This window comes from Anomaloglossus baeobatrachus, chromosome 5, assembly GCF_048569485.1.
Source record: "Anomaloglossus baeobatrachus isolate aAnoBae1 chromosome 5, aAnoBae1.hap1, whole genome shotgun sequence".
Classification (NCBI taxonomy): domain Eukaryota; kingdom Metazoa; phylum Chordata; class Amphibia; order Anura; family Aromobatidae; genus Anomaloglossus; species Anomaloglossus baeobatrachus.
This window is the reverse complement of record NC_134357.1, coordinates 56,416,756-56,437,776: the sequence shown is the minus strand read 5'-3', so window position 1 is coordinate 56,437,776 and position 21,021 is coordinate 56,416,756. Positions and strand designations below refer to the sequence as shown.

The 21,021-nt window shown below is 43.6% G+C and overlaps 1 protein-coding gene across 1 annotated transcript in view; it reads right to left on the bottom strand.

Moving 5' to 3' along the window:
* The window catches only part of LOC142312622 (alpha-2-macroglobulin-like protein 1), a 238,807-nt gene that overhangs the window by 51,455 nt on the left and 166,331 nt on the right, over positions 1–21,021 (bottom strand). The window contains exons 26-29 of the mRNA XM_075351617.1: positions 19,941–20,064; positions 13,537–13,605; positions 9,366–9,534; positions 1,785–1,936 (exon numbers count right to left, since the gene is read on the bottom strand). Coding sequence (XP_075207732.1) covers positions 1,785–1,936; positions 9,366–9,534; positions 13,537–13,605; positions 19,941–20,064 — 514 coding nt within the window. The remainder of the gene's footprint in view (positions 1–1,784; positions 1,937–9,365; positions 9,535–13,536; positions 13,606–19,940; positions 20,065–21,021) is intronic.

Genomic DNA, 21,021 nt, shown 5'->3' with positions numbered 1-21,021 from the left:
GTTCAATTCCTAAACATTGAACATCAGGTTGTTCATCGTATCCGGGGTAGCACACATCGCAGTGTGTGACACCCCAGGAACGATGAACAGATCTTATCTGCGTCCAGCGGCTCCCGGCCGGCAATGCGGAAGGAAGGAGGTGGGCGGGATGTTTACGTCCCGCTCATCTCCGCCCCTCCGCTTCTATTGGCCGGCTGCCGCGTGACGTCGATGTGACGCCGAACGTCCCTCCCACTCCAGGAAGCTATGAACACACTTGTATAAATGCATAGATTCGTTGTAAGAAGGTGATCCAGTGTGATCTTCACTTTGGGTGTATAAAGATTGTTTTCACTTTAAAGGGGTATTCCCATCTTCAAGATGCGATTTCAATATACAGTAGGTGAAATAAGAAGAATATTAGCAAATAGCTCCAATTAGACATGTAGTATAGCTCTCCTGATACAGTCATTTATCTTTCCTTATGTGCAGGGCAATGTAGTATAGTTCTCCTGATATAGCCATGTTACCTCACGTGCAAGGCTGCGAGCGTGAGCCGAGTGTCATTCTACTCTACTCCGAGCGTGAGCTGAGTGTCATTTTACTCTACTGCGAGCGTGAGCCGAGTGTCATTCTACTCTACTGCAAGCGTGAGCTGAGTGTCATTCTACTCCACTGCGAGCGTGAGCCGAGTGTCATTCTACTCCACTGCGAGCGTGAGCCGAGTGTCATTCTACTCCACTGCGAGCGTGAGCCGAGTGTCATTCTACTCTACTGCGAGCGTGAGCCGAGTGTCATTCTACTCTACTGCGAGTGTGAGACGAGTGTCACTCACTGTCATCTGATTCTCTCACATTCCAGAATCAGATCAGTGGCGGGAAGACGGAGAACTTAATCTCTCCATCTTCTCCATTGTCTGTCTCTGTGCCTATCGGCCTGCACTAAGATAGTGCAATCCGATATTTTTCACGCACCAATAGACTTGAATGGTTGTGTGTCGTCTGATTACATGTAGCAATTTTTTTTTATCATGGTGGCTCGGCATGTGAAAAAAACCTTTTAGTTGGTATAATTCCATAGTATAACATTGGAGCGAGTGATATCCGATAAAACATCAGATTGTACTCATCCAAGTTATACACTAGTGTGAGCGAACTCTAAAGGCCGCTTTACACGCTAAAGCGATGTCGTTGGGGTCACGGAATTCGTGACGCAAATCCGGCCTTTTTAGTGATGTCGCTGCGTGTGACACCTACGTGCGATCGAAAATTGTCGCAAACACGTGCAAAATCGTTTATCGTTTACATGCTCCACTATTCCCAATTATCGTTGCTGCAGCAGGTACGATGTTGTTCCTCGTTCCTGCGGCAGCACACATTGCTACGTGTGACACCGCAGAAACGAGAAACCTCACCTTACCTGTGACCGCCGGCAATGAGGAAGGAAGGTGGTGGGCGGGATGTTACATCCCGCTCATCTCCGCCCCTCCGCTTCAATTGGGCGGCCGCTTAGTGACGTCGCTGCGACGCCGAACGAACCGCCCTCTTAGAAAAGAGGCGGTTCGCTGGTCACAGCGATGTTGTTAGGCAGGCAAGTAGTGTGACGGGTCCGGGTAATTTTGTGAGCCACGGGCAGTGATTTGCCCGTGACGCACAAACGATGGGGGCGGGTACGCACGCTAGCGATCTTGCTAGCGAGATCGCAGCGTGTAAAGCTGCCTTTAGTCACTAAAAATGTTCATTGAAGAATGAAATACGATTTTGTCAGCTGTAAGAAAATAAAATAGTTTTAGTAAAAGCGGTAACCTGAGAAGAACCGAAGCCGCCCCATGGATTTTGCTGTTTCACCAGCCACCGGACGATATCCCCACTATCTTCCAGATTCGTCATGGTTGTTATCTTGTCGGAAAGCAAGGCCAGAATAATATATGAGGCCGTTTCAATGTTTTCGTATCCACCTATTTACCAGAATTTATAGAACAATTAGAAATATTATCTTAGTAACAAAAAAATCAATAATTTACTTTATTTTCATTTTAGCAGTTATATGTCAGCATACACAGTCTGTATTAGTTACCATAAAAAAGTGTTTGGGTGGTATAGACTAACAATGGAAAAAACTATCGGATCAGAATCGGTATGTGTTAGTTTGAGATGGTGTACACTTCTTATGTCAACGGAAAATGTATTTCTTTTACACTTTTGATTTTATTATAATTTTCTTGTTTACATTTTTTATTGACATTTTTCTGTATCTATGTACAGTATTAACCTTTTTTTCACATGAGGCTACGTTCTGTGTGTTTACTGCTTTTTCTAAGTATAGATCACTGGTAACAGAGTTCTTATAGAATTCTGATTCTGCAGATAGCACTTCGTGCAGGAATGGGCATGGCCATCAAGTAAGGCCGTACTGTGGGCGCAGCCATAAATGGGAGGCTGACATGACAGGGTTTGAGGTGGGAAATGGTGCTATTAAGGAAGTTTGGGCATGGTAAGGGTTAATTAATTATGGGATGGAAAGGGGAGGTCATTATGGGCATGGGGTTTGTTCTTAACGGGGAGGAGTAAGCAATAGGGTATATAAGTGGGTGTCCACCTTATAGGGTCAGACATTTTAGCCATGATCCAACTAAGTATCTCCCATCCACCCTCCATTTATTTGATTTCATTGGGGTGTTACGGCGGTCTTCATTTTGGCTCAGGAACAGATGGAATTAGGTTCAGGAATGAGAATGGGTTGCTATTGTCCAATTTATCTGTCATAGCAGCTTGACATAGGGAAAGTCCTCAAAGTTGGTGGATATGGTTATTTGGGGATTGGTGGGGGGGAACCCCAAGGTTTTGGATACCTCAAGTGGATTTCAGTAAAATGGCTTTGAGTAAAGGATCTCCTGTGCAAAGTGTTAAAAAGGGGTGCACAAAAATTTGGATTTAGGGTGACAAAGCTGAGTTAGCTAGCAGGTGCCTCTGAGCTGGTGCGTAAACGGCTAAAGGAAATTCAACCTGAGTTCAGATTATAGGTTACCCATAATGGTTTTTTGGGCTTTGAAGACCATCTTCCTATTGGCTACTGTGGCCAATTTAATCCATGCATGTGCTTTGTCTGTTATTTTGGAAGGGAGAAGAGGGGGGAGGTCGGTGGAGCAGAAATTGGAAAGGCAAATGACTCCCCAATGCCCTCTGTCATGGACAACACATAATTTAATAGGCTTTCAGTACAGGGATCATGATACATGACATTGGCCCATTAATTGATATCGGGTGTACGAAAGGCACTTTGCCTTAGAGAGCTATGGTGCTAAAGTGCCTAGTTTAAAGATCCACAAACTTTCTTTGTTTACCAGACTATTCAAGCAGTCCGAATCAGTGTCTATGCCATGGTCTATGATAGTAAGATAGTCAATTTGGGGTCTCTGTTGTGAGTGGCACTATAATGTTTTGACAAACTATGCAATTGATAGCCTGTCCGTATGTTGTGTCTATGCTTATTAAGATGGGTGTGCATGATTTGTATCGTGCGGCCCACATATTGGAGGCTGCACATACACTCCAATAGATAGACTACATAAGTTGTTTGGCAGTTCACCCTATAATGGATGGGAAAGGTCATGCCAGGGGTGCGAGAGATGAAAGATTTCACACCATTAGCGATAACATCACAGCAAAGGCATTTAGGTGTGCCACAAGGGTAGCACCCCAAAATGCCATTGGAGTTGGTTTTACTAAAATTGACGTTGGTTTTACTGAGGTTGGGTTTAGAAGATATATTGCTGGGTGCTAACATGTTGCGCAAACATCTATTTTTCCTATAAATAATCATACGTTTTTTAATAGGCTTCCAGCACAGGGATCATGATTCATGACATTGGCCCATTAATTGATATCGGGTGTACGAATGCCACTTTGCCTAAGGCCCCCTTCACACGCACGTGCCTCCGGTACGTGCTAGGTCCGTTCCCGCATGTACCGGAGACACGGGCACACGTATACCCATTAAAATCAATGGGTATATATATATATATGTGCACGCACGTGTTCAGCCATTGGCCCGTTCCTCCGTGTGGAGCAGACGTGTGCCCGTGTGTTCCATACAGCGGCATGTCCATTTTTCTCCGGCAGCAGTCACGCAGTCCGCACACGTACCACACGGATGTAGTGTGGATGCGGTCCCACGTGACACGCGCCGGAGAAACACACGTATCATTGTAACAATAAAAAAAACACATACTCACCTTCACCAGCTCTGCAGTCTATGCCACGGCTGTCACCTGCATCCGACCCCCAGTGAATTTGAACAACGCATCTTGTTCACTGGGGGCCGGAAGCAGCGTCAGCGGGGCGTGGCTTGTTCCGGACCCTGTCATTCAGCACCACAGACAGCACAGGAAGAATCAGGTAAGGTGGGAGTTTCCGTTCTCCGTGCGTTATTACATATAACATACAAAGAACACGCATGTGCTACAAACACGGCACACGGGGAGCAAACCACCACTTTAATACGTCCGTGAATAAACGGTTCGTTTTTTTTCACGTACGTGTGAAGGGGGCTTTAGAGAACAAGGATAAAAATCAAAGCATTTGGCTATGACATAGTCTGGATATCCTTAAACTACACAAGTCTTCTCGATACATCTAATTGGCCAAGAGGGCCAGCCTGCTTAGTTGGCATACAAAGGGACAGGTCAAACTGCAAACTAATATTCAGAGGATGAGAGAGCCACTATTCGGATTTGTGCTTTTTGATTATAGAAAAGATAGGTTAACAAGCAGAGTAATATTTTCATTCATATTTTATAGAAATAACAGCCATTTTTCAGTCCTATAATCTTGAAATGACAGATAACAGTACAATATCCTCTTAAGGAAGGTACATACATTTATGAGAACCTTGTCTTGAAGACAACCCGTATTTACTGTATATTCCATCAAGGTAAAGGTAAAGCTGTAGGTTTGATGATGGACATTAGAGATGAGTGCATTTAATTTGTGTAAAATTTTAGGAAATTCTCAAGTCTTGCCGAAGTAAAACAATTTGCGATTGAACGTGCGAATCTCAAAATAAATGCCAGCCGTGATATTACACACTACTGATGACAGTATCAGGGCACTGCCATGCAGGCTTCCTGTTAATGCATTGCAGCTGTCATATAGTATAACGCAGTCAAATTGGATTGACTATCATAGCTGTATAAAAGCCAAGGCAGGGAATGAAGCAGCCAGTTAGGGTTATTTATAATAGTAAAAGGGTGTCAAAGCTCAGCAATTGGGATAGGGAGAGAAATCTCTAAAATATTAGATAAATACTCCAAACAGAATTGTGTTGTACAACTGCAGCACTGAAGAAGCTGAGTGTAGTAGTCTGCCAATAAGAGAAATTCAAATAATAGGTGGAGATAGAGATAGGTGAGCCGGCAGCAACATTGCCAGACTCAGAGTGATTGATCAGTGATATGGTGTAGCTGGCAGTTTTCCTGCTGCATTTGAATTACAATTACCCATTTTTTTTCTTCATTTTTAATGCACTAGAATGCAGCAGCAAGTCACAAAAATAAAAATCTCAATTCAGTGTCAGTCAGTGATGATGTGCTTGATAGTTACAAGCGACTGTACTTAGTTTTGCATTTCTTGTGCAATATTTTATGAAGGGGGAATATATTAATTTTAAAATCCAAAAAAACAAAAATTCACAGAGTCCAGAAATTTAACTGCAGCTGTCTACCTAAGAATGTGTGTGTCCAAAGAAAAACATTTGTACATATGTTTTACTAGTCAAATTTTGCAACCACAGTAATGCAGCACTGTGTTGCAGGTGCCATTTTATTAGGCATGTACAAACCTAACATTTCTTATTTCAACATTTTTAGGAAAGGAGTTGATTTTTGATAGTTAATTGTACATGTTTGTGATTGCACAATTGATTTACTACTCTAAATTGAGTGTCCGGATCATACTGTGCTCTGTGTGTCCCAGAAGTGGCCTACGGAGCACCAGAATGAGGCTCCAAAGGTGTATATTTTAAAACAGACATCCGCCTCACAGATAGCGCTCAGGATGAGCCAGAGAGTCTGAATTGCAGTCATATGACTTAGAGGTGGAGAGGTACAGCGCTGGATACCACAACTGACCAGGAGCAGGGAAGGGGATAAGTGGTGCTTCACCGGAATCCAGCAGAACACAGGTACCTGAAACAAGTGGCTGAATACCACTCATAAGCAGCAATGAAAAAGGAAAGAAAATTCCGGCACCAGACGTCTCTTCATTAAAATCTTCAATATTTTATTTGCATGTCAAGAATAAAAAATTCACGTGGGGACGCAGCCCCTAATCGCATGACATGTTTCGAACAAACTTCTTAATCATAGCCATGTGAACAAGCGATCGTAGCCGCCCCCGTCGGTTGTGCGACACGGGCAAATTGCTGCCCTTGCCGCACAACCTCACTTACCCCCTTCACATGGACTTACCTGCCCTGCGACGTCACTCTGGCCGGCGAACCGCCTCCTTTCTAAGGGGGCGGTTCGTGCAGCGTCACAGCGACGTCACACGGCAGCCGTCCAATAGAAGCGGAGGGGCAGAGATGAGCGGGACGTAACATCCCGCCCACCTCCTTCCTTCCGCATTGCCGGTGGAGGCAGGTAAGGAGATGTTCGTCGCTCCTGCGGTGTCACACACAGCGATGTGTGCTGTCGCAGAAACGACGAACAACATCGCTAATAAGCAGAAAACGTTTTTTTTGTTTCAGGACGACCTCTCCGCGGCAAACGATTTTGACCGCTTTTGCGATCATTTAAGGTCGCTCATAAGTGTCACACACTGCGATATCGTTAATGATGCCGGATGTGCGTCACAAACACCGTGACCCCGACGATAATTAACGATATCGTAGCGTGTAAAGCCCGCTTTAGACTAGCAAAAGGCATTCCCATATATCAATTTATTCAATGGAGGAGAGGGAAAAAAAACCCTGATATTACATTTAATAAAAATGACTGATATCACTGTGATATATATTAATCCCAAGGGGAATATGGCCTCCAACTCATTTATCCAAAGGCATTCCCATATACCAATTTATTAAATGGAGGGGGGAAAAAAACAAATATAACTTGATATTACATTTAATAAAAATGGCTAATATCGTTGCGACAGTTTAATCTCAAAGGAAATTTAGCCTCCAACTCAATTATCCAATACGTCTCACGACATCTAACTGCACGTTCCCAATCACTGCCTCTGGCCGGCTTTCCAACTCTCTCTATACCTTTAACCCTAAGGGAACTAACATCCCCATTATGAGGATCATGAAAATGTCTAGAAACTACCGACCATCCACATCGGTTTATTGTGTTATCCGGCTTAGCAGCCGTAATGTGCTCACTAATATTTTTCTTAAGGGGTCTCACCATGCACCCTATGTAATATTTATTGCACACCACACACGTTCCCATAGAGACAACGTGCGTGGTGTTGCTATTAACAAATGCTCTAATGAAATATCTCTGATTATTCACATTATTCTGAAATTCATTTGTTCTCACCATATGTTTAGACAAGGTACACTTCCTACCCCCACATTGATAGCACCCTTTGTGTGTCAACCACGTGGGTCTTTTTTTCACACTAACAAAAAGACTTAGAAACAAAGTATTCCCCAGTGTTTTAGCACGTCTGGGAACACAACGATAGCCTTTTTTCAAAATTTTGGCCAAAACCGCATTTTGATATAGGATGGGTAAAAATGTATGCATCAATGCAACAATGTTGTTATAATCCACACTATAGGCAGTTGAAAATGTTGGTATATTATGTGTGAGAATTTTATCCACTTTGTTTACATGACCGAGTAAAGAATCCCTAGTTCTATCCTTCACCAAATTGTTCGCCCTTTGTAACATACATTTGTTATATCCTCTATTTTTTACCCTCCTTTCAAATCTCTGATTCTCATGAATTAATGCCTGATTCATGGAGCATAATTTCTTGGCCCTCACCAACTCCCCTATGGGCAAATTGCGCATTACATACGGAGGATGACAACTATCCACATGTAAAACAGAACTGACACTGATTGGTTTCCTATATAGGGTAGTGTGAATATTCACAAAACAGCACCTATCAAGACAACATCGAAATAAGGAGCTTCCTCACTATGAACCTCAAATGTAAATCTAATGTTTGCCCAATTATCATTCAAATAATCAATGAAACCGGCAAAAGAAGTGTGGGAGGATACATCGATGGAACCACGCAATATAATAATGACATCATCGATGTATCTCTCCCACCATATCAGATGTTCTAAATATGTATTCATCGGAATGTAAATAAATTGTCTTTCTCACTGAGCCATGTAAATGTTAGCAAATGAGGGTGAAAAATTCACCCCCATTGGACAACCTTGTACCTGTAGATAATATGATGCATCAAATCTGAAGTAATTTGTGACCAGTAGAGGTTGAACAACCATAATAATAAACCTATTGATGTCACCTGAATATTGGTTAGTTTGGAGCAAAGCAACCCTTAAAGCCTTTAACTTGTGTGGGATACACGAATAAAGAGAAATAACATCAAAGGTTATCCATGAGTAGTCCCACAGCCAAGTAATGTTCTTAATATTAGCCAACAAATGTTTATTGTCCTTAATACGGTCCACCATCCAATTAACTATAGGCTGTAACTTCCGATCACAAGGAACAAGGAGAGTGATCCTTGTGTACCTTGGGAAGGGCATGAAACATAGGACACACAGTTACAAAGCCGTCCAGAGGTGTTGATTGGGAACGCGTGGTTAGATGTCGTGAGACATATTGGATTATTGAGTTGGAGGCTAGATTCCCCTTGGGATTTAACTATTGCAGCGATATTAGCCATTTTTATTAAATGCAATATCAAGTTTTGTTTGTTTTTTTTCCTCTCCTCCACTGAATAAATTGATATATGGGAATGACTTTTGCCAGTCTAAGTAGAGGGATGGTCGACAGTCTATGTTGGCGTCATGAGTTTTAGGTAGGTGATTTCACATTTGAATTACAATGAAGCATACTTAACTTTGTCAAGTAACAGGTGTATAGGGTTTTATCTAATAGAATAGGTATATAAGGATGTTTTTATATATTGTTCATATGCCTATGATTAAGAACTTTGTTCTAAACTCGTCAGGCATTTAGGGGCTGCATCCCCACATTAATTTTTTATTCTTAACATGCAAATAAAATATTGAAGATTTTCATGAAGAGACGCCTGGTGCCGGAATTTTCTCTCCTTTTTCATTACAGCACTGGATAGCAGAAAAAATGGTGATAGGTGATTATATAAACACAGTGCCAATAAATGGGTGTGCTTTTTTAATAGTATATTTGTACATAAAATACTTCTTCGCACCTTCCTCTACAATGCGCTGTTTCACTTTCTCCAGTGTCTGATCTCTCAGCTCGCTGTCTCCTGATAAGGTGAAGACATACGCCAGAAGAGCCTGGGCGTACAACGATGTAACAGTAGACATGGCCAGTGACTTCTTAAGACAACTCAGGGCATTTTCAACAATACTTCCCTAAATATAATATAAACAATAAAGCACAATTTTCATAAACATACCATCACAGTTATATAGTATAAAGCACGTTAACATCCACCATTGGTACTGTTGCGCACTTCTGACAGAGGAGAGACGACCAAGCATACGCATCTCTCACCATTAATTTCTACAGGAGTTCTGTAAATTTCTGGGCAATTTTCATAACTACTATAGAAATTAATAGAAAACTGTGTATGAGCGGCCACCTCTCCTGTTTCAGCGGCGTGTGGTGAGGTGCCTTCAGTAGATGGAAGATCTGGCACATGTGGATATACCAAATATACACACAGTGGGAACAATGGTTTAAGAGGTTTTTCTCTAGTCAACCTCCACGACAGCAGCACAGGAGGTTTACTCACCACGCTGATAGGGACTGTAACCACAAAGAGGTTAAAAGGCCCCCACCCCGCTTCTCTTGTCAATATTTTTCCTGTCCCTATCATCTCCTTCATGGGCTGAGAGAGCGAATGTCTCTACCAAACAAATATGCAAGGCTGCCACATGATCGTCAATCCACACATTCATCCGTCATGAAAGGAAAGAAAAACGCGACCACAACGCCTGATAGTGCAAGAGTGATATATTTATTGAAACCAGGAGAGGTGAATGGCGGCACATTTACAAGTGAGATTTGCAGGAAACAGGAGGTCCAAGGCAATAAATATAGTTAATCAGATTAAATGATTAAACCAGTGCACATATAATTGTACAGATACCGTCCCAGTGATAGAATGAATAATTGGAGCAGTACAATTTGTCAACCAGGAGAGAGTACAATAGAACAAGTGTCAGAACAATATAATAGTCAGACCATAGTGTATCGCAGTATAGCGATTAGACACCCATAGCAGATGGAATGAAAGGGCATGTGCTTAGGAGCACATTGTTGTCAGACAGAACATTATTAGCAAAGGCAAACAATCATACAATTGATATATAAAGGATCAGATACATTTGTACAATTATATGTGCACTGGTTTAATCATTTAATCTGATTAACTATATTTATTGCCTTGGACCTCCTGTTTCCTGCAAATCTCACTTGTAAATGTGCCGCCATTCACCTCTCCTGGTTTCAATAAAGATATCACTCTTGCACTATCAGGCGTTGTGGTCGCGTTTTTCTTTCCTTTCATATACATTAATTAGCAACCTGTCTGGGTCCTATACCTCACCATGCATTTTAATTATTTAATTCACTGCAGTTAGGTCCAGAAATATTTGGACAGTGACACAAGTTTTGTTATTTTAGCTGTTTACAAAAACATGTTCAGAAATACAATTATATATATAATATGGGCTGAAAGTGCACACTCCCAGCTGCAATATGAGAGTTTTCACATCCAAATCGGAGAAAGGATTTAGGAATCATAGCTCTGTAATGCGTAGCCTCCTCTTTTTCAAGGGACCAAAAGTAATTGGACAAGGGACTCTAAGGGCTGCAATTAACTCTGAAGGCGTCTCCCTCGTTAACCTGTAATCAATGAAGTAGTTAAAAGGTCTGGGGTTGATTACAGGTGTGAGGTTTTGCATTTGGAAGCTGTTGCTGTGACCAGACAACATGCGGTCTAAGGAACTCTCAATTGAGGTGAAGCAGAACATCCTGAGGCTGAAAAAAAAGAAAAAATCCATCAGAGAGATAGCAGACATGCTTGGAGTAGCAAAATCAACAGTCGGGTACATTCTGAGAAAAAAGGAATTGACTGGTGAGCTTGGGAACTCAAAAAGGCCTGGGCGTCCACAGATGACAACAGTGGTGGATGATCGCCGCATACTTTCTTTGGTGAAGAAGAACCCGTTCACAACATCAACTGAAGTCCAGAACACTCTCAGTGAAGTAGGTGTATCTGTCTCTAAGTCAACAGTAAAGAGAAGACTCCATGAAAGTAAATACAAAGGGTACACATCTAGATGCAAACCATTCATCAATTACAAAAATAGACAGGCCAGAGTTAAATTTGCTGAAAAACACCTCATGAAGCCAGCTCAGTTCTGGAAAAGTATTCTATGGACAAATGAGACAAAGATCAACCTGTACCAGAATGATGGGAAGAAAAAAGTTTGGAGAAGAAAGGGAATGGCACATGATCCAAGGCACACCACATCCTCTGTAAAACATGGTGGAGGCAACATGATGGCATGGGCATGCATGGCTTTCAATGGCACTGGGTCACTTGTGTTTATTGATGACATAACAGCAGACAAGAGTAGCCGGATGAATTCTGAAGTGTACCGGGATATACTTTCAGCCCAGATTCAGCCAAATGCTGCAAAGTTGATCGGACGGCGCTTCATAGTACAGATGGACAATGACCCCAAGCATACAGCCAAAGCTACCCAGGAGTTCATGAGTGCAAAAAGTGGAACATTCTGCAATGGCCAAGTCAATCACCAGATCTTAACCCAATTGAGCATGCATTTCACTTGCTCAAATCCAGACTTAAGACGGAAAGACCCACAAACAAGCAAGACCTGAAGGCTGCGGCTGTAAAGGCCTGGCAAAGCATTAAGAAGGAGGAAACCCAGCGTTTGGTGATGTCCATGGGTTCCAGACTTAAGGCAGTGATTGCTTCCAAAGGATTCGCAACAAAATATTGAAAATAAAAATATTTTGTTTGGGTTTGGTTTATTTGTCCAATTACTTTTGACCTCCTAAAATGTGGAGTGTTTGTAAAGAAATGTGTACAATTCCTACAATTTCTATCAGATATTTTTGTTCAAACCTTCAAATTAAACGTTACAATCTGCACTTGAATTCTGTTGTAGAGATTTCATTTCAAATCCAATGTGGTGGCATGCAGAGCCCAACTCGCGAAAATTATGTCACTGTCCAAATATTTCTGGACCTAACTGTATATACCAACTTGTTAATCATGGTGTGGCTGTGGTCCTTATTTATCATTCATCCGTCACTATAGACTGGACCTGGCTTCTAATAGAAACTAAAGACCGCCTTACACGCAGTGACATCGCTAACGATATATCGCTGGGGTCACGGAAATCGTAACGCACATTTGGCCTCGTTAGCGACGTCATTGCATGTGACACCTACAAGCGACCACTAACGATCAAAAATACTCACCTAATCGTTAATCGTTGACATGTCGTTCCTTTCCCAAATATCGTTGCTGCTGCTGAATGCAGGTTGTTTATAGTTCCTGAGGCAGCACACATCGCTACGTCTAACACCCCGGGAACGACGAACAATAATGTTCCTGCGCCCTCCGGCAACGAGGTGGGCGTGTTGTTAATGCGGCTGGTCTCCGCCACTCCGCTTCTATTGGCGGGCTGCTGTGTGACGTCGCTGTGATGGTGCACGAACCTCCCCCTTAAAAAAGAGGTTGTTCCCCGCCCACAGCGACGTCGCTAGGAAGGTAAGTATGTGTGATGCGTACCGGCGATATTGTTCGCCACGGGCAGCGATTTGCCCGTGATACACAAACGACAGGGGCGGGTGCTTTCGATAGCGACATCGCTAGCAATGTCGCTGCGTGTAAAGCAGCCTTTAGTCTTTGGAAGGAAAGTCCTTCAGGCTGTTGTCCCCACTAACAATTTCGTTAGTACTCCTCCTGTGGTGCTGTCGTGGAGGGTGACTGGAGAAAATAGAATTAGTCTTACCGGTAATTCGGTTTCTAGGAACCTTCCATGACAACACCAGTTCCCCTCCCTTTGTTGTTGGCACTGCAAAATCTGTAATGGCTTATTTTTTGAAAGTAAGGATTTAACTATTTATAACGATTTGGTCCTTGAAAAAACACTGACAAGGGAAGCGGGGAGGGGCCTTTTAACCTCTTTGTGTTTCCTGTCCCTATCAGGGTGGAGAGTAAACCTCCTGTGGTGCTGTCGTGGAGGGTTCCTAGAAACCAAATTACCAGTAAGACTAATTCTATTTTTTGAATAAAGGAAATTTGTAAATCCTTAAAATGTTAATACAGTTCATATATTAACAGTTTTGCACATGAGGATATAAAGACTCACATTATAAATGAAGCAATGTTCAAGGAATGCAATAGTGACGTATGCCGTACACGTGACCTCGCCATCCTCCTAAAGTTAAAAAAAAGTTTAGAGAATTTAGTTTCATCATTAAAGTGTAAAGATTTAGGATTTGTCTGGATTATATAGTTAAGGGGATATTCTAGGCAGACCAAGCATTTTCTTTATTGAAGCAACTTAGGGAGATAATGAGTAGAGTTGAGCGCGGTTCGCGGTTCGAGGTTCTCCAGTTCTAGGCTCGAGTGATTTTGGGGGCTGTTCGAGATCGAACTAAAACTCGAGCTTTTTGCAAAAGCTCGATAGTTCTAGATACGTTCGAGAACGGTTCTAGCAGCAAAAAGCAGGGCTTTTTACAGCTATAGTGTGCAGGAGCCATCGCTGGCAGCCTGCCACAAGCTGGTAACCAAGATAAACATCGGGTATCCAACCAAAGCGCTTTGGTTAGTAACCCGATGTTTATCCTAGTTACGTGCAGGAAGCCCACACTTCCCCGCTCAGCTCGCTCCGCCCCCTCCTGCCCGCGGCATGTACACATACATACACACACACACACACACACACAGACACACACACACACACACACATGGTCCCGCTCGGCTTACCTGCGGTGATGAAGTCCCGCCATCCCGACCTCAGCGCTGTCACTGTCCTCCATGGCCGCCGCTTGTCACATCACCTTCTCTCGCTTCCGACCCGAGACTGACTAGCGGTGACATCACGGGCCTCTCGCGATGCTTGGCTGTGAAGGCGCCGGTCATTGAACTCAGTGACAGGGGCTGTCAGTATGCTGGAGATCAGCGCAGGTAATGTACCTCGCTGACAGCAGCACTTGTCATGTCCTGCAGTGACCTGGGCTGACCCATTGATGTTAGCTCAGGTCACTGCATTGCTCTCCCAGCCAATGGGGAACATCCTGCTCTTCATTGACTGGGACAGTGTGGATCGTCATGGCAACCCCTTGGATTATAGCAGACCTGGATTTGTTTTTCATTCTAATAAATTGGTTAAAGAGGGAATGTTTTGGGGAGTGTATTTTCAAATAAAAATGTGTTTTTTCGTCTATTTTTTTTTATTACTGACTGGGTTGGTGATGTCGGGTATCTGATAGACGCCTGACCTCACCAACCCCAGGGCTTGATGCCAGGTGACATTACACATCTGGTATTAACCCCATATATTACCCCGTTTGCCACCGCACCAGGGCGCGGGATGAGCTGGGGCGAAGCACCAGGATTGGCGCATCTAATGGATGCGCCACTTCTGGGGCGGCTGCGGCCTGCTATTTTTAGGCTGGGGAGAGTCCAACAACCATGGACCTCCCTAGTCTGAGAATATCAGGCCCCAGCTGTCTGCTTTACCTTGGCTGGTGATCCAATTTTGGGGGGACCCCTACGTGTTTTTTTTTTAAATTATTTATTTAATTTAAAATAACAGCGTGGGGTGCCCTCAGTTTTGGATTACCAGCCAAGGTGAGGTTGCCAGCTGTGGTCTGCAGGCTGCAGCCGTCTGCTTTACCCTAGCTGGCTACAAAACTAGGGGGAACCCTACGTCATTTTTTTTTTCATTTTTTTGGCTAAATACAAAGCTAAGCACCCCTTAGTGCCACATGAAAGGCACCAAAGGGTGCTCCACTTTTTCTCCACTTTTTCTCCATTTTTTCTCCACTGTTTCTACATTTTTTCTCCACTTTTTCTACATTTTTTTCTCCATTTTTTCTCCACTTTTTCTTCACTTTTTCTCCACTTTTTATCCATTTTTTTTCCACTTTTTCTCCACTTTTTCTCCACTTTTTCTACATTTTTTCTCCATTTTTTTCTCCATTTTTTCTCCACTTTTTCTCCATTTTTTCTCCACTTTTTCTCCACTTTTTCTCCATTTTTTTCTCCATTTTTTCTCCATTTTTTCTCCACTGTTTCTTCACTTTTTCTCCACTTTTTTCTCCATTTTTTCTCCACCTTTTCTCCACTTTTTCTCCACTTTTTCTCCATTTTTTTTCTCCATTTTTTCTCCACTTTTTCTCCACTTTTTCTACATTTTTTCTCCACTTTTTCTCCACTTTTTGTCCACTTTTTCTCCACTTTTTCTACATTTTTTCTCCACTTTTTCTACATTTTTTCTCCACTTTTTCTCCACTTTTTCTACATTTTTTCTCCATTTTTTTCTCCACTTTTTCTCCACTTTTTCTCCATTTTTTCTCCACTTTTTCTCCATTTTTTCTCCACTTTTTCTCCACTTTTTCTCCATTTTTTCTCCATTTTTTTCTCCATTTTTTCTCCACTTTTTCTCCACTTTTTCTCCGTTCTTTTTCTATGGTCGGTCTACCCATTAGCTCTGCCATGCATAGTGTAGCTCTACACCTACTGCACATGTTACTTTATGATTGACATCTCTTTCGTACCAGAGCTGTCTAAGCCTACTCTGACCCCATATTTGTCATTACTATATTGTCCTTGTACTGTATTATGACATTTGTATCATGTGTTTCATTTCTTGCTGTGTTGCAATTTTTTTGCTGCATCCCAATTGTACCTCTACATTGTTCGAGTTTATGTTATTGTTCTCTCACTCTTATGTGATACTGATTATTGTCATTTTTCATGATTACATGCAGATAAGTCCAATCTGACGAAGGCTCAGGCCGAAACGTCATTTGTAACTTGTTTTGGACAAAAACATATATGCTTATGAAAAATTTTTTTTTCTTAATACGGACCAATAAAGAGTGATTTTGCATTACTATCCGTTGTGACTTACTGACTTAGTCTGGGAGATTTAGAGTGCCGAGGTTACTCACTAATTTTATCTATTATTACCTCTGAGCACCTATATACCAGTGAGCAGAGCTTCCTCTACAGTAGTTCTCCTGATTAGGCATGCCCTTACCTCATGAGCAGGGCATTGCAGCTTTGGTAGCAACCATTACGGCATGGACTCTGCTGCTGTGGACCCGAGAAGAGTGAGTGCAGATTCATTGCACCCACACTCCTCACATGAAGGGTCCGCACTCCTAGAAAATGGGGGATACGTTCCCTGAGTGTCTCCCCCCCATATTCTAGACGGTCCAGAGTCGTCGTGGGACCCCTTTATTTTTTTTCTTACAATAAATTGGTGAAAGAGGAAATGTTTTGGGGACTGTTTTTTCAAATAAATTTCTTTTGTCGATTTTTTTTTTTTTTGTTAGTACTGACAGTTTATGATGTTGGGTATCTAATAGACGCCATGACATCACAAACTGCTGGGCTTGATCTCAGGTGACTTTACAGCTAGTATCAACCCGATTTATTACCCCGTTTGCCACTGCACCAGGGCACGGGATGAGCTGGGGTGAAGCGCCAGGATTGGCGCATCTAGTGGATGCGCCACGTCTGGGGTGCCTGCGGCCTGCTATTTTTAGGCTGTGAAGGCCCAATAACTATGGACCTTCCCACCCTGAGAATACCAGACCACAGCTGTCCGCTTTACCTTGGCTGGTGATCCAATTTGGGGGGGACCCTACTTTTATTGTGTAATTATTAATATTTATAAAATAATTATAAAAAAGAGCCTGAGGGGACCTCCACATTGGATCCCCAACCACGGTAAAGCTGCCAGCTGTGGTTTTCAGGCTACAGCCGTCTGCTTTACCCTAGCTGGCTATCAAAAATGGGGGGACCCAACGTCATTTTTTTTTTTAACTATTTTTTAAATAGAAAAAATTAATGGGCTTCCCTGTATTTTGATTGCCAACCAAGGTAACGGCAGGCAGATGGGGGTGGCAATCCATAGCTGTCTGCTTTATCTGCGCCGAGAATCAAAAATACCGCGGAGCGCTACGTCATTTTTTTAAAGATTTATTTTTACAGCACTGTGATGTCCAGCAATCAAAATACAGGGAAGCCCATTTTATTTTTAGTTATTTAAATAAATAATTAAAAAAAATATATATGGGCTCCCGCTGCATTTTTTGTATTGCTAGCTAAGGGTAATCCAAGCAGATACTGGCTGCTAACCCCCACTGCTTGGTGTTACCTTCACTGGCAATGGAAAATCCAGGGAAGCATTTTTTATTTTTTTTTGCCAAAAAACTACAAAAAAAGGACGTGAGCTTCGCCATATTTTTGTATGCTAGCCAGGTATAGCAGGCAGGTGCTGGAAGAGTTGGATACAGCGCCAGAATATGGCGCTTCTATGAAAATGCCATTTTCTGAGGCGGCTGCAGACTGCAATTCGCAGCAGTGGGGCCCAGAAAGCTCAGGCCAACCTGTGCTGCGGATTCCAATCCCCAGCTGCCTAGTTGTACCTGGCTGGACACAAAAATGGGGCGAAGCCTACGTCATTTGTTTTCTAATTATTTCATGAAATTCATGAAATAATAAAAAAAGGGCTTCCCTTTATTTTTGGTTCCCAGCCGGGTACAAATAGGCAACTGGGGGTTGGGGGCAGCCGTACCTGCCTGCTGTACCTGGCTAGCATACAAAAATATGGCGAAGCCCACATAATTTTTTCAGGGGGCAAAAAACCTCTGCATACAGTCCTGGATGGAGTATGCTGAGCCTTGGAGTTCTGCAGCTGCTGTCTATCTGTATGGAGAAGAGCAGACAGCAGCTGCAGAACTACAAGGCTCAGCATACTCCATCCAGGACTGTATGCAGAATTTTTTTGCCCACCAAAAAAATTACGTGGGCTTCGCCATATTTTTGTATGCTAGCCAGGTACAGCAGGCAGCCACGGGCTGCCTCCAACCCCCAGTTGCCTATTTGTACCCGGCTGGGAACCAAAAATATAGGGAAGCCCGTTTTTTTTAATTATTTCACTTATTTCATGAAATAATTAAAAAACAAATGACGTGGGCTTCGCCCCATTTTTGTGTCCAGCCGGGTACAACTAGGCAGCTGGGGATTGGAATCCGCAGCACAGGTTAGCCCGAGGTTTCTGGGCGCCTCTGCTGCGGATTTCAGTCCGCAGCCGTCCCAGAAAATGGTGCTCTCATAGAAGCGCCATCATCTGGCGCTGTATCCAACTCTTCCAACAGCCCTGGAGCCGGGTGGCTTGTTGGGTAATCATGAGTTAATACTGGCTTTGTTTTACTAGCCAGTATTAAGCCAGAGATTCTTAATGTCAGGCACGTTTGACCCGGCCATTAAGAATCTCCAATAAAGGGTTAAAAAAAAACACCACACAGAGAAAAAATACTTTAATAGAAATAAATACACAGACACATTAGAGACTCCATCTTTATTATCCCCTGTCAGCCCTCCACGATCCTGCTCTTCTGTCTTCTTTCTTTCTAGTGTAGTAGTAGTGACGATTGTAGTGAGGAAGGATGAGGTTCACCAGCTCATCACTTGGGGCTGGGGAACTTCATCCTCACTACAATCCTCACTACAATCGGGAAGCAGCGTGCAGCCTTCACACCGTGAGTGATCAGTGCTGGCTGTCAGCGGTAACAGCGGTAACACTGACAGACGCGTTACCATAGCAATGGTGCTCTCGGAGCCGCGGTTAGCGGTGACGTCACCGCTAACTGCGTTGCTATGGCAACGGTGATCTCCGTTAATGACCGGCTGTGTCTGCCGGTCCCTAACGGAATGGGGAGTCGACCGTGTGCTAGAGCATGTCGCCGGTACACGGCGATACACATATGTGCACCGTGTACCGGAGAGATGCACTCGCAGGTCCTACATGACGCGTCATAGTCATGTGACCAGTCTGTAGCCAATGAGATAATAGCCACGTGACTGGTCACATGGCTATTTTGACGTCACGATAGGTCCTGCATCTCTGCTGGCAGTGCCGGTCACCGGGAGGATTCAGCGATCATCGGATGGAATAGCGGCAGGAGACAGAGTGCAGAAGGGATCGCGGGGACCGGTAAGTGTTATGGCAATGTTTATTAACTGTTTGTGTACATTTATAATGCATTTTTATGTGTTTGTGATTGCCTCCCATTATAGCCTATTGGTTCGAGTTCGGTTCGTCGAACATTCGACGAACCGAACTCGAACGGGACCCCCGTTCGGCGAACCGACCTCGAGCCGAACCGCGACCGGTTGGCTCATCTCTACTCACCACAAACCGTGGGTGGCGTCATGGACCGACTTCCCAAACCCCAAAAACTATTCCCCTTTCACTCACGGGCGAGGAGCGCCGCTTGAGTCCCCGGATCCGGCCCACCGAGCAGCAGTAGCAGCAGTGTCGGACCCGAGCGTGGTGAGCGCAGCGTCACCTCCCCGCCCGCGACACTAGCAGGTCTTGTAGGGGGACTGCCAGTTTGAGGCAGCCCCTAATGAACCATCTGTAGCAGCCCAACAGCCCCAGGAATTGAGAGACGTTTTGGATGGTGGTGGGTGCCTGCCAGTCTGGTGACAGTCACTTTGTCTGGGTCTGGCCACTGTATCTGCACTCACAAAATGACCTAAATATTGTACTTTGGGCTTCAGTAGATGACATTTAGATGGTTTTACTTTGAAGCCAAAGTTGGATAACGCCTCACAGACCTCTTCCAGGTGATGCAGCTGCTCATTGTAGGTCCTGGAATATACAATAACCTCGTCCAAGTACAATAGTACAGCCTCAAAGTTCTTATGTCCAAGGCAAGATTCCATAAAACTTTGGAAGGTCCCAGGTGCGTTGCACAATCCGAACGGCATGCAGTTAAATTCACAAAGCCCTATGGGAGTGGTAAAAGCAGTCTTTTTTTGTTGGCCTCTGCAACAGGAACCTGCCAGTACCCGCTGGTTAAGTCTTGAGTGGAGAATTGTCTAACTGATTTTACCACTGCAATAGACTCCTCTATGCGTGGTAGGGGGTAAGCGTCTTTGTGGGTAATTTGGTTAATCTCTTTGTAATCTACACTCATGTGCATTGTACCATCTCTCTTTTTAACTAACACCAAGGGAGCTCCTCAAGGACAACAGCTATCCCTGATTACCTCTGCTTGTTTCATTTCTTTTAGCATACTTATGGCACACTGATAATGTGCGGGAGGTATGGGAAGATGCCTTTCCTTGATAGATGATTGATCTCCTGTGGGGAGATTATGTTGGATGGCCTTTACCTGACAAAAATCCAAGTGGTGTTTACTGAAAACCTGTTCGTACTCCTGGACTACTCAATACGCCCCATTTTTCTGGTGTGGAGGGGTGGAGTCAAAGCCAACATGCATTTTTTGGCACCAGTCATCCAACTGAACCAAGGAGCCGTCGACTCGGATGAAGTCAAGGGCCTTTCAGCCTGAATATCAATGTTGCTGACTGCAAACAGTTTGGCTAAGGTGGCATAACGGGGCAAGCAAACTTCCTCCTCCCCACAGTTCAGGAGCCGTACTGGAACCCTGCCTTTTTTGACATCCACAACCCCCCTGGCTGTCATAACAGTAGGTCTGCTATCTGAATAGAATGGTTCTAGTGTGGCACTCCTGAGGCTTCGGGCGCCACAGGGTACTGCACCTCCATTAGGGTGTAGTACTTATCCCGGGTCCAAGGAAGG